We start from the raw sequence: 9809 nt of genomic DNA, 5'->3' as shown, positions 1-9809 counted from the left end.
CTGTAAAATGTTACTATATATTCAACTCTTTATAAGTATATTATTATGTACAGTGTATTAACTTGCAAAAAGAGAAACACTTTTGAAGATGACATCATGATCAGTTGCAGCGTGCTACCTACGTGTCGTTGAGGTCGCTCGTAAGACTTCATTGGGCGGGTTCTTAATGGAATTTGGCGACAGATTGGCACAGCAAAAACAGCCCAACTTATCAAAAACGTAACAACCACACGGAAAATTGGGTAAGCTTTTCGTGATAAACACGCTCAGTGCACGAATTTTGGCTCACTGCTGGCGACTGCTGCAACACTAGCACTCCCTGCATGCAGACCCTGTGCTGCGTATTACTGTAGTGTTCTACTGCATTGTGGATGCACTGTAGCCCCGTACATTACAAGAATTGTGAAATTTACCTCAGAACAACAGCGCTATAAGATACGATGTTCTGGCCAAATGTACCGCGGATGACAGCAAACAGCACTCAGCAGCTATGCGAGTATTAAATGACGTGAGTATAAATCATACTATTATACATTTAAAGATCTAAAATTAGGTTCTAGATCTGTGATTCTTCTTCTTCTTGTCAGTAGTCTGCTTCCTTCAACCTTGAACTTAAGATTCTTGCAGAACTTGATGATAGTGTGTGTCATAGGGGTAAGTTGACCGAAAGATCGGTCTGTATCTGTCCGTCGGGGAATGTTCCGCGGAGACTACGTCTGGCTTCACAGTTCCCCTCCGTCTACGGAGGACAGCGTTAATGGCAAAATATAAACGAGTCCTCCGGACAGATGGATCTCTCTGTCTAATAAGGGGTAAGGTGCATGTGCCAATAATTTACAGGGTGCAAGTAAAAACTGCCTCGAATCTAGCTGTTGCTGCCTTCCATCAGCAGGAGACAAGAACAAAAGGCGTTAACTGAAGAGGCCGTCACAACATCATCAGGGAGGGCATTCCAGGATCTAACAGTTCTAACTTTTGCTAGGAAAGAACGAGTTTTGGTGCTGTTGTGTCCGGGATTGAGGGATGAGGTAGCCTTGGGTGTTCACACCTCTGGATGGTCTGGTGGATTTGGTGATGAAAGCCTCACAGTTGAATGGTACAAGCTGGGTGTGGATCTTGTAGAACATCACAAGACGCAGATGTTCACGTCTCTGTTGTAGTGATGTCCATCCCAGCTCCTGCAGCATCGATGATACACTTGATGTATTCAGATATCGGTTTAGAGTGTATCTGGCTGCCCTCCGCTGGATCATCTCAATCTTGCTGATATTCCTTGCAGTTGATGGATCCCACACGGAGGAGGCATATTCAACTAGAGGTCTGACCAGTGTTCTGTACGCTGTGGTTTTGAGTTTCGGTGAGTTTCGGTGCAGATTTCTTCTCAGGAAGGCCAGGGTGTTATTAACTTTTTTTGCAGACATTGTCAACATGCTTATTCCAGTTTAAGTCTGATGTTATTGTGACGCTGAGGTACTTTGTGGCTTCCACAGGGGTCAGGATTGAGTTGTTGAGTTTGTACTGATGTACTATCCGTTTCCTCTTCCTAGAGACTGATATCACTTCACACTTACTGGTGTTCAGCTCCATCATCCATTTGTCTGTCCATTCACCGAGCATGTCAAGATCTTGTTGCAGCTGTTTGGTGTCAGCATCCGAGTGGATTGTGAGGTAGACAATGGCATCATCAGCAAACATTCGGACCTTTGATCTAAGTTGGTCAGGCAGGTCATTTATGAAGTACAGGAAGAGACACGGACCTAGTACGGACCCCTGTGGCACTCCAGAGTCTACGTCAACATGTGATGATCTACAGCCATCGAGAAGTACCTGCTGTTTTCGGTTCTTCAGAAAGCTGGTAATCCAACGATGGCTGAGTCCTCTAACTCCATAGTAGTCAAGCTTCTGAAGGAGGCGCTGATGGTCGACCTTGTCAAAAGCCTTGCTGAAGTCCAGCACCAGGATGTCTGTTTGTTTTCCTTCTTGTAGGCTTTTCATCAGGTCACTCACCAACCCCAACAACTGGAGCTCACATGATCTTTGCTGTCTGAAACCATGTTGGAGTGGGTACAGGATGTCTTGGTGATTTCCATGCGCCATGATGTTGCTTGCTAGGATGTGCTCCATCAGCTTACAGGAGATGCATGTAAGGGAGATGGGCCTGTAGTTGCTTGGGTCAGCTCTATCTCCTTTCTTGAAGACTGGCACTATGTTTGCATGTCTCCAATCATCTGGGATTTCTCCTGAGTTGTAGGACTTCCTGAAAATGTTACACAGGCAAGGTGCAATGGTATTCGACAGCTCCTTCAGTACTCGTGGAGTAATCCCATCAGGACCACTTGCCTTCTTTGGATTGAGTTTGTCAAGTAACTTCTTGACACCTGCCGTTGTGATGTTGATGTCAGGCATGGTTTCATATGGCGAGTTTGGGGGAAGCAGATCGCATGGAACTGGATTGTCAACGGTACCATGATGACTGCACTAAAAACAAGCGTCATCACAGTCATCGTCTAACAAACGTTAGTAGAATTTTTCTAGTAAATCTAATTTGACATTCTGACATTAAGGTCGAATTGATATGCATCTAATGCAGCTCAAATGTGCATGTGGACTCGAGACGAAGGCAATATAAACTGTCTAATGTTAGAACCAATGCCATAGACGTCTATATATAGGTATGGCTGGGGCACCACCTATCGGCAGGGCACCTTCCCATCGGCACCCTGCGTATCATGGCTGTTTGCGTATAGAACGAAAAGGTACGTGCGGGATTATGTGTCATTAGCTATAAAGACAATAAAAAGGAAGAAACAAAAATCAAACTCAAACAAACCAAGCTAAAAATTACACATCCGCTCAGTAACGACGCATGGCTGTGAAATTCACGTGTATTACCTATGGCCTGTGAAATTCACGTGTATTACCTGTGGAGGGGAGGGGGTGCCGATCGCAAGGTACCCTTTTTAGCTGCGCGAAGAAAACGGAACGCACGCACTAAAATTGCGCTATTTTAAAACGGAGATTCATAATCAACAAGACGGTCACGACATTCAAAACTGCAGTATTTATGGCATATTTGAGGTAAGAATTAGGCGGATTTGTGTTATATTTTTAGAATACACAAGCTACAGATCCTTAGGGTGACGATAGGTGGTACCCCCAACCCTACCTATTTCAATATTTTTCATAATTTTCTTCAGATTAAATGCTTATTGATTGTTATGCCCACAAACAAACAAAACCTTCCAAAGCAATAATCTTCCTACCAATGAATCATCCAGTGCCACCAGCTACCGGCATGTCCAGCGACGTAATTTGACCGAAAGATCAGTCTGTATCTGGTCATTGGGGATGCATAATATATGTTCCACAAAGACTGCGTCTGGCTTCTAGAGTGATAACGTCAAAAAGAATGAAAGACTCCTCTGGACAGACCAATCTTTCTGTCTATGACATCATCTGAATGTCAATCACTGGCATTGCTTATTAAACTAAACTAAAATAAAATTTAGAGTCTCATTAAGATGGATGATTAACAAAAGACATTGGAATGCACATTTCCCTAAAAGCTGGTGGGGGATGGGGCTGGGCTAATCACACTGGCTACCCCTACATGTTTGTCTAGTTACTGGTTGCAGCAACACCTCTCGAGGCCTGCCTAGCGCCTGGGTTTTTTAGGGCGCAGCTGGGCATAAATTTGTAGGCAATGTTCCCCTGCAATCACACATTGTCTTTAGTTTATCTTCACGGTAACATGGAAATATGTACAACTGTAAGACCCCCCATGTTCCGTGCATCGTGCATGACCCCTGGCCCTGGCCCTGCTGGCTAGCTTCATGTTTGATGTTGTTGCGCAATGCCTGTTCATCAGTTTATTTATTTGTACATGTAGTTGTACATTACAAATTTTTGTAAGAATGTTTTCTCTTTCTTATTCTTGTAGTTATTTGACTTTATTGAAAAAAAAAGTGATGGAGATATATTGTAATGTAAATGACTGCAGTTTTATCTACATTTGCATCAGTTGATGAGAAGTTCTTTGAGAGAGCTTATTCCTAGCAAAATTGATGAACCTTTGGCTGAATCCTGCACACTTTGTTTCAAAAATTTCAAACAATGCAAGAATTAGATAATTTCAATAGTTTGGAATATATATGCTTCGGACTTGTAAAGACATCTCAAAAACTTTTTTTGTAAACATTATAGATTGATATGACATTGCTGACTAAAACTTTGATGACATTGCTAAAATGGAACAACCAATTAGAAGTTGAGCAGCATGTGAAACAGCCAAAACATTGATGACAGGGAGGCAAATTAGGGTCCCAAGTTATGGTCCAAATTTCACATTTTCATTTTTATCTTGAAAACACATTGACATTGGCAGCAATGGCAGGTATTAGCTCTAGGGTAAATGGGAACCTTTACTAATGGACACCATTCCCCACTTTTGAAAATGGCCCCCAGGGGTGTGGTGCAATGTCCCAAGGGAGGAGGAAGTGGGGGAGGGGGAGTTCTGAAATCAAGGAATCTTTAATACAAATCAACAAATCTTCTCTGGAACTAGAAGTGAGAAGGGTAAAGTTAGACTGTATTCATGAGAAAATTCAACTCACTTATTGGTGACTGTAGTTTCAAGTTTGTTCATACTATAGTAGATTTGGTATGGGTGAGGGGTGGGAGGGGCAGTTTCCATGTTTTTATCTTTTGCTTGAAAACACGTAATCAAATTTTCACCTAACTAGCAAGAATTATCACAAGAGTCACAGACATTTACAAATGAAAACCATTCCACACTTTTGGGTCTCCGAGGGACACATGATCTAGGGGTAATGGAAATCACTTCCTTCTTTCATAAATTAGTGGATGAAGTGGGCCTACAGTGGTAGTATAGGTCTCATACCAGAGTTCTTGGTGGCATCATTCTTGTTCAAATTCTGCTTGTTCAAATTTTATAATGAATTCAGAGCCTGAACAGAAAACGACAGTTTTGCCCATAATGAGACTGTGTGTCTAAATCTATATTAATAAAGATATGTAGACTTGGACTTTGAGTGAAATAATTTTCTTTGATTGCTTCCTTTCTGTGCAGACAAAACTGTACACGGATGACTGATTGATGGGGGAGGCATAGAAAGTGACAGATGTCCCCTGTATCCCATCACCAACACCAAGCAGTGGTAGACTTTCCTCTCACTGTTTGCCACTAGTGGCCAAAGGGGAAGTCTCTCTTAACTGCTCGCTTCACTAAGACAAAGGATCATCAGGATAATAGCAACAGCTATGGGGGAATCTCCGTACTATGTGGTTGCCAGGATGCAGGAGGTGGTTGCCAGGATGTTTTATAACTATGGCATCTTCTGCTCCAATTATCCCTTGGCTCTTATCGTCTTCTCATCTATAATTGCCGTGTTGTGCAGGTGAGTTGGAGTGTAAACCAACATGTTTAGACTTTATACGTCATATTCATAAAAGTAGGTACAACTTGTAGTTGAAGTGAAATCCATGGTTTGAATTTTCAATCCATGAATTAAAATGTAGATGTACCTTGTACATGTATGTGTCAGAATGCATTAATGTTTGATGCCATATATGCAACGTGTTGTGTGCATATTGAATACACCATCGAAATTCATGCACTCCATGGACTAGCTCTAAACTGTCATTGTGAATTTGAGTATCTATTGAACTTTGTCTGGTATCGAAATACAGAAAGACAGTAAGTTATCAGCAGCACAAGGAAAACTGTGAAAAAAGTACAAGTGTAATTGTTCATAATTTAAGTGCATTTCTTGATTTGTGATGATGAATGATGAATATTTTTTTAGGCATTTTTTGATGCACAATTATTACATTTTCCAGCAATGATGTGTTCTTTTCAGCCTCCCCTGCTTCTTTGCCGTTCCACTGACATTGACTACCCCATACCAATACACCACACCACTAAAAGGCTTTCCTGACACAGCAAGAAATTTCTACACTCAGAAACATCCAGACAACCAGACGACCATTGATTTCAGCAAGCGACCTCAGTGGGTGAGTCACTTTCTGCAATACATCAGACAATTCTTCTTTATCACGTGGTATGCTGCCACACAGAAACAAAGAGATGTATTCTTAAGTCTTGATGAGCCAGAAATTCATCTTAAGATTTTACTTTTTCTTTTCTTTTTTTTTATAACCGCCAGAAATATGCAGAGTACATATTCCAATCTGGTTTTGTGTGGCTTTTGCTTCTGAAATTCTAAGAATATGTTTGAGGCTTTCTGGAAGTGTTGCTCAGCAGGAGCAGATCTACATGTATGGTGATATTTCAATGACACGTTTAGAAGAAAAGGAAATGAAATACTGGCAAGAAAAAGCACAATTTGGGGACTAAACAATGTTGTTTTCACATTTGTAAGTCAAGTTTACTTGCTTGTCATATAACTTCTGATATCGCCATCGCTTCGACTTTTTTATAACTGCCAGAAATATGCAGAGTACATATTCCAATCTGGTTTTGTGGGGCTTTTGCTTCTGAAATTCTAAGAATATGTTTGAGGCTTTCTGGAAGTGTTGCTCAGCAGGAGCAGATCTACATGTATGGTGATATTTCAATGACACGTTTAGAAGAAAAGGAAATGAAATACTGGCAAGAAAAAGCACAATTTGGGGACTAAACAATGTTGTTTTCACATTTGTAAGTCAAGTTTACTTGCTTGTCATATAACTTCTGATATCGCCATCGTTTCGACTATCTACTGACATCTTGATAGTGTTTTTTCAGTGCTGTCAAATTTCAGTAGAAAGAGGCAATGTTAGACTTACATTTGTACATTTATAATTTTCTTGAACTCATTTTGTTGCTTTTAACAATTTGTGGGTCAGCTTACCTTTTGAGTTCAACTTGGCATTCATTCAAATACCACTTTATGAGTCTTACATGGCTCATTTAAAGTCAGTATTCATCAAGTGATGTTTACTCAAGGTTTGTACATGTTTGTACACAGACATTTAGAGTGTCACTTGATCTTTAACCTGTACCGCTTGAATACTAGTATTCTGAGTATCTCAGCTTGTTCTACTTTCTGAAACTTATCTGCAAGTCTTTTCCGTCTGTATAGCACACTGCTTAAAATTGAATATTACAGCAGAGAAAACCGTGATGCATTTTACAATCATGTGTTGGCTGTGTATGTATAGATCTGTTTATCTAAGGGTCAGCATGAAATGGTTCTTCTCGTAATGATAATTTGAAATAAATATACAGTTTAACTGCTGTGGTCCTAACTTTATATCCATTTACTGTAAAACAATATTTCCGCGGTATTACATTTTTGCAGTTTGGAGCTGACGGCCTTTTTCGCGGCATAAAATTTGAAGTGCTCTAAACTGTGTATACAATGTCACAGTCACCAATCTTTTTGAAGAGCACTCTGAAAGTGGTGACTGTCACCTGGTTGGATTTAAAGTGCATGCACAGTACAAGTGTGCTGAACTGTCGGGGGGGGGGGGGGGGGGGGGGGGGGGGGGGTGTTGGTTAAGAATCGGAAAACATGCCAACTAAATATGGTAACAGTATACGTGCGAGCTGTAGCTGCAGTGTGCATATAATTTTTGTCCAAAGTTTCTGCATATGGATGTGCAAATGTTAGGTTGTTAGCATGTCACTTAATGCCCTCTCAGCCACTTTGTGTTTGGTCTCGGTATGTGGTGACTCTGTATAACAGATTCATACCCCATGTATACCTGGAATCATCTCTGGGAGCAGGCTAACTCTGTATAAAAGGTAAAAAAAATATTCAGTTTTAGCTAGAGGTAGCCTGCTCTCAGAGGTAGTTTAGGTCCGCTCTAGGCCCAAGCTAACGTCAGCATAAGCTTGGGCTAAATTCATTGTCCCATGACGATAGGTTAAGCATACATATTGATAAATAATTTTCATGCCTGCGGGAAGCACAGCTGGAGGGGAGGGGGGGGGGAGGGGGTGATAAGGTTACCATGACAACTACTCTGGTCTTGCACACAACTCGGATCGTCAAGAATGGCAGTAACTCAACTCATCCCAAGTTGGTGTTACTCTATCTCGCTTCAGAAGAGAGCTACAGTCATGCACAGTGTAGAAGGGGTATCGAAGGGCAGTAAAGTCAAAGCGTTTCAAGAGTGCTCCTGTGCCTGACTGTGTGTATAAAAGGAGTATTAGTGATACTTTAATAGCTTGATTAATGCATTCATTTTCAGTCTAGACATTCATAAAAATTGTTTTCATCTTTGCTTTTGCATTGACCATGAGCCATTAATTCTTGTACTAAGATATACATGTATGTAAAAAACAATAAAATAACTTATGTCTTTTATTTTCAGTTTTCCAGACCGCCAGTAGGCTATGTGTTACAGGTTGTTGTCAATGCATCAGTATATCCATGGCAACAAGGTTTAACCTATGGTGATGACATCAGAGGTCCTCTGGCCAAAGCTTTTGAGCTTGATAAGGACATCAAGAGCTTTGCCTCAAAATCAGGGTAAGATGTATGACTAGCAGTGGTGTTTTCAGACTGAGAAAGAACACATGTGTTGTAAGACAAGTGTATGACTCATACCGTGTTTGTTTCTTATCTGTTTGTTTGTCAGATCTCTTTAAGATTTTCTGTAGCAGTGCTAATGGGGAATACTATATTCATGGATCCATCACAGTCAGAGGGCTGTTCGGGCAAAGGCCTTTGCCGAAGGAAAAAATCCTTTGCAGGACAAAACCACCTTGAACTATACTAGTTTTCAACGTTGAGGGGGTTAATATCCTGAACAGCGAAATAGTACAGGCAGAGGGTTTGGAAGCCAGACTAAAATTGGCCGCGCATTTGGCCCAGTTTACGTTTACACTGAGAAAAGGCCGGGCTCGGCCGCGGCCAAGCCGCGACCGAGACCACCTCCAGAGCAAGGCCAAATGCGAGGCCAATTTTGGCCTCGCATTTGGCCTTTTGCGCGTTTACACTGAAGAGGGGCTGGGCCAAGCCGCGGCCGAGCCGCGGCCGAGCCTCGCACTGTAAACGGGGTCCAAGACTCAAGATTCTGGAATAGTCAAGTGTGTTATTGCAAATGATAGGCAAACTGCAACTGATTGACATATTGGGCTTCATTTGACATACTAAGCGTGGGTTATTCCTCGTTTAACCCTATTCTAACTGGGCTATTTGAGACCAAGTTTTTACTGGGGGGGGGGGGGGGTTCAATTTGACCCCCCCTTCAGATCTGGGCCGCCGATCACGTGATCGCCGCAAAATTTTGCCTGAACATAGAGCCGGATGTCAACTAAAAGATTACATGGTCGTACAATAGAAAAATGTTGATTTTATATTTTTTGATAAATTAATTATGCAAATTTACACATGAAATCATATTTTCACCTATAACTCCCATCAAAAAGAATGAAGGATTGGTTAATTTTTGTGTCAGAGTTCCTCAAGACACATCAAACAATTTTCTTGTAAAAAAATAGTGCAATCAAAATCAATTTCTTTTGTCTTTTATTGTTTTGTTAATTTCTTATGTATTTTATTGTTTTTTCGACCTTTTGTTTTCTATTGTTTTTTGCCAAAATTTGTTGCAGGCACTTTTTCAAGCTTATCTACATAAGAATTGATTAATTTCAATGTTCAAAAGTTGAAATAATCTAATTTATATCAATTACACAAAAAAACACAATTTGCATTGGATTTGCACACGAAATCATGAATTTGAGCTGTTTTCGGGTTGACATGCATATGCAAAACATTGCGTAACTTCAGAACGGTGTACCCGGACGTCGCAAATTTGGTCTCAAAATATGCGGGTGA

At 41.0% G+C, this 9809-nt stretch overlaps 1 protein-coding gene and 1 pseudogene across 1 annotated transcript in view; one reads left to right on the top strand and one right to left on the bottom strand.

The window, feature by feature from the left end:
• The first annotated feature begins 372 nt into the window (after window positions 1-372).
• The window catches only part of LOC139729271 (sterol regulatory element-binding protein cleavage-activating protein-like), a 36577-nt gene continuing 27140 nt past the window's right edge, over window positions 373-9809 (top strand). Inside the window, exons 1-4 of the mRNA XM_071640199.1 lie at window positions 373-508; window positions 5090-5417; window positions 5880-6033; window positions 8341-8498. Of these exons, the coding sequence (XP_071496300.1) occupies window positions 5281-5417; window positions 5880-6033; window positions 8341-8498 (449 nt within the window). The 5' untranslated portion in view covers window positions 373-508; window positions 5090-5280. The remainder of the gene's footprint in view (window positions 509-5089; window positions 5418-5879; window positions 6034-8340; window positions 8499-9809) is intronic.
• LOC139729270 (uncharacterized) lies at window positions 866-1590 on the bottom strand (annotated as a pseudogene).

Source organism: Diadema antillarum, unplaced genomic scaffold, assembly GCF_040938485.1.
Source record: "Diadema antillarum isolate AM-2024a unplaced genomic scaffold, OU_Dant_1.0 seq00000233_RagTag, whole genome shotgun sequence".
Classification (NCBI taxonomy): domain Eukaryota; kingdom Metazoa; phylum Echinodermata; class Echinoidea; order Diadematoida; family Diadematidae; genus Diadema; species Diadema antillarum.
The sequence above is the reverse complement of the archived record's forward strand: the minus strand, read 5'-3'. Positions and strand labels throughout refer to the sequence as shown.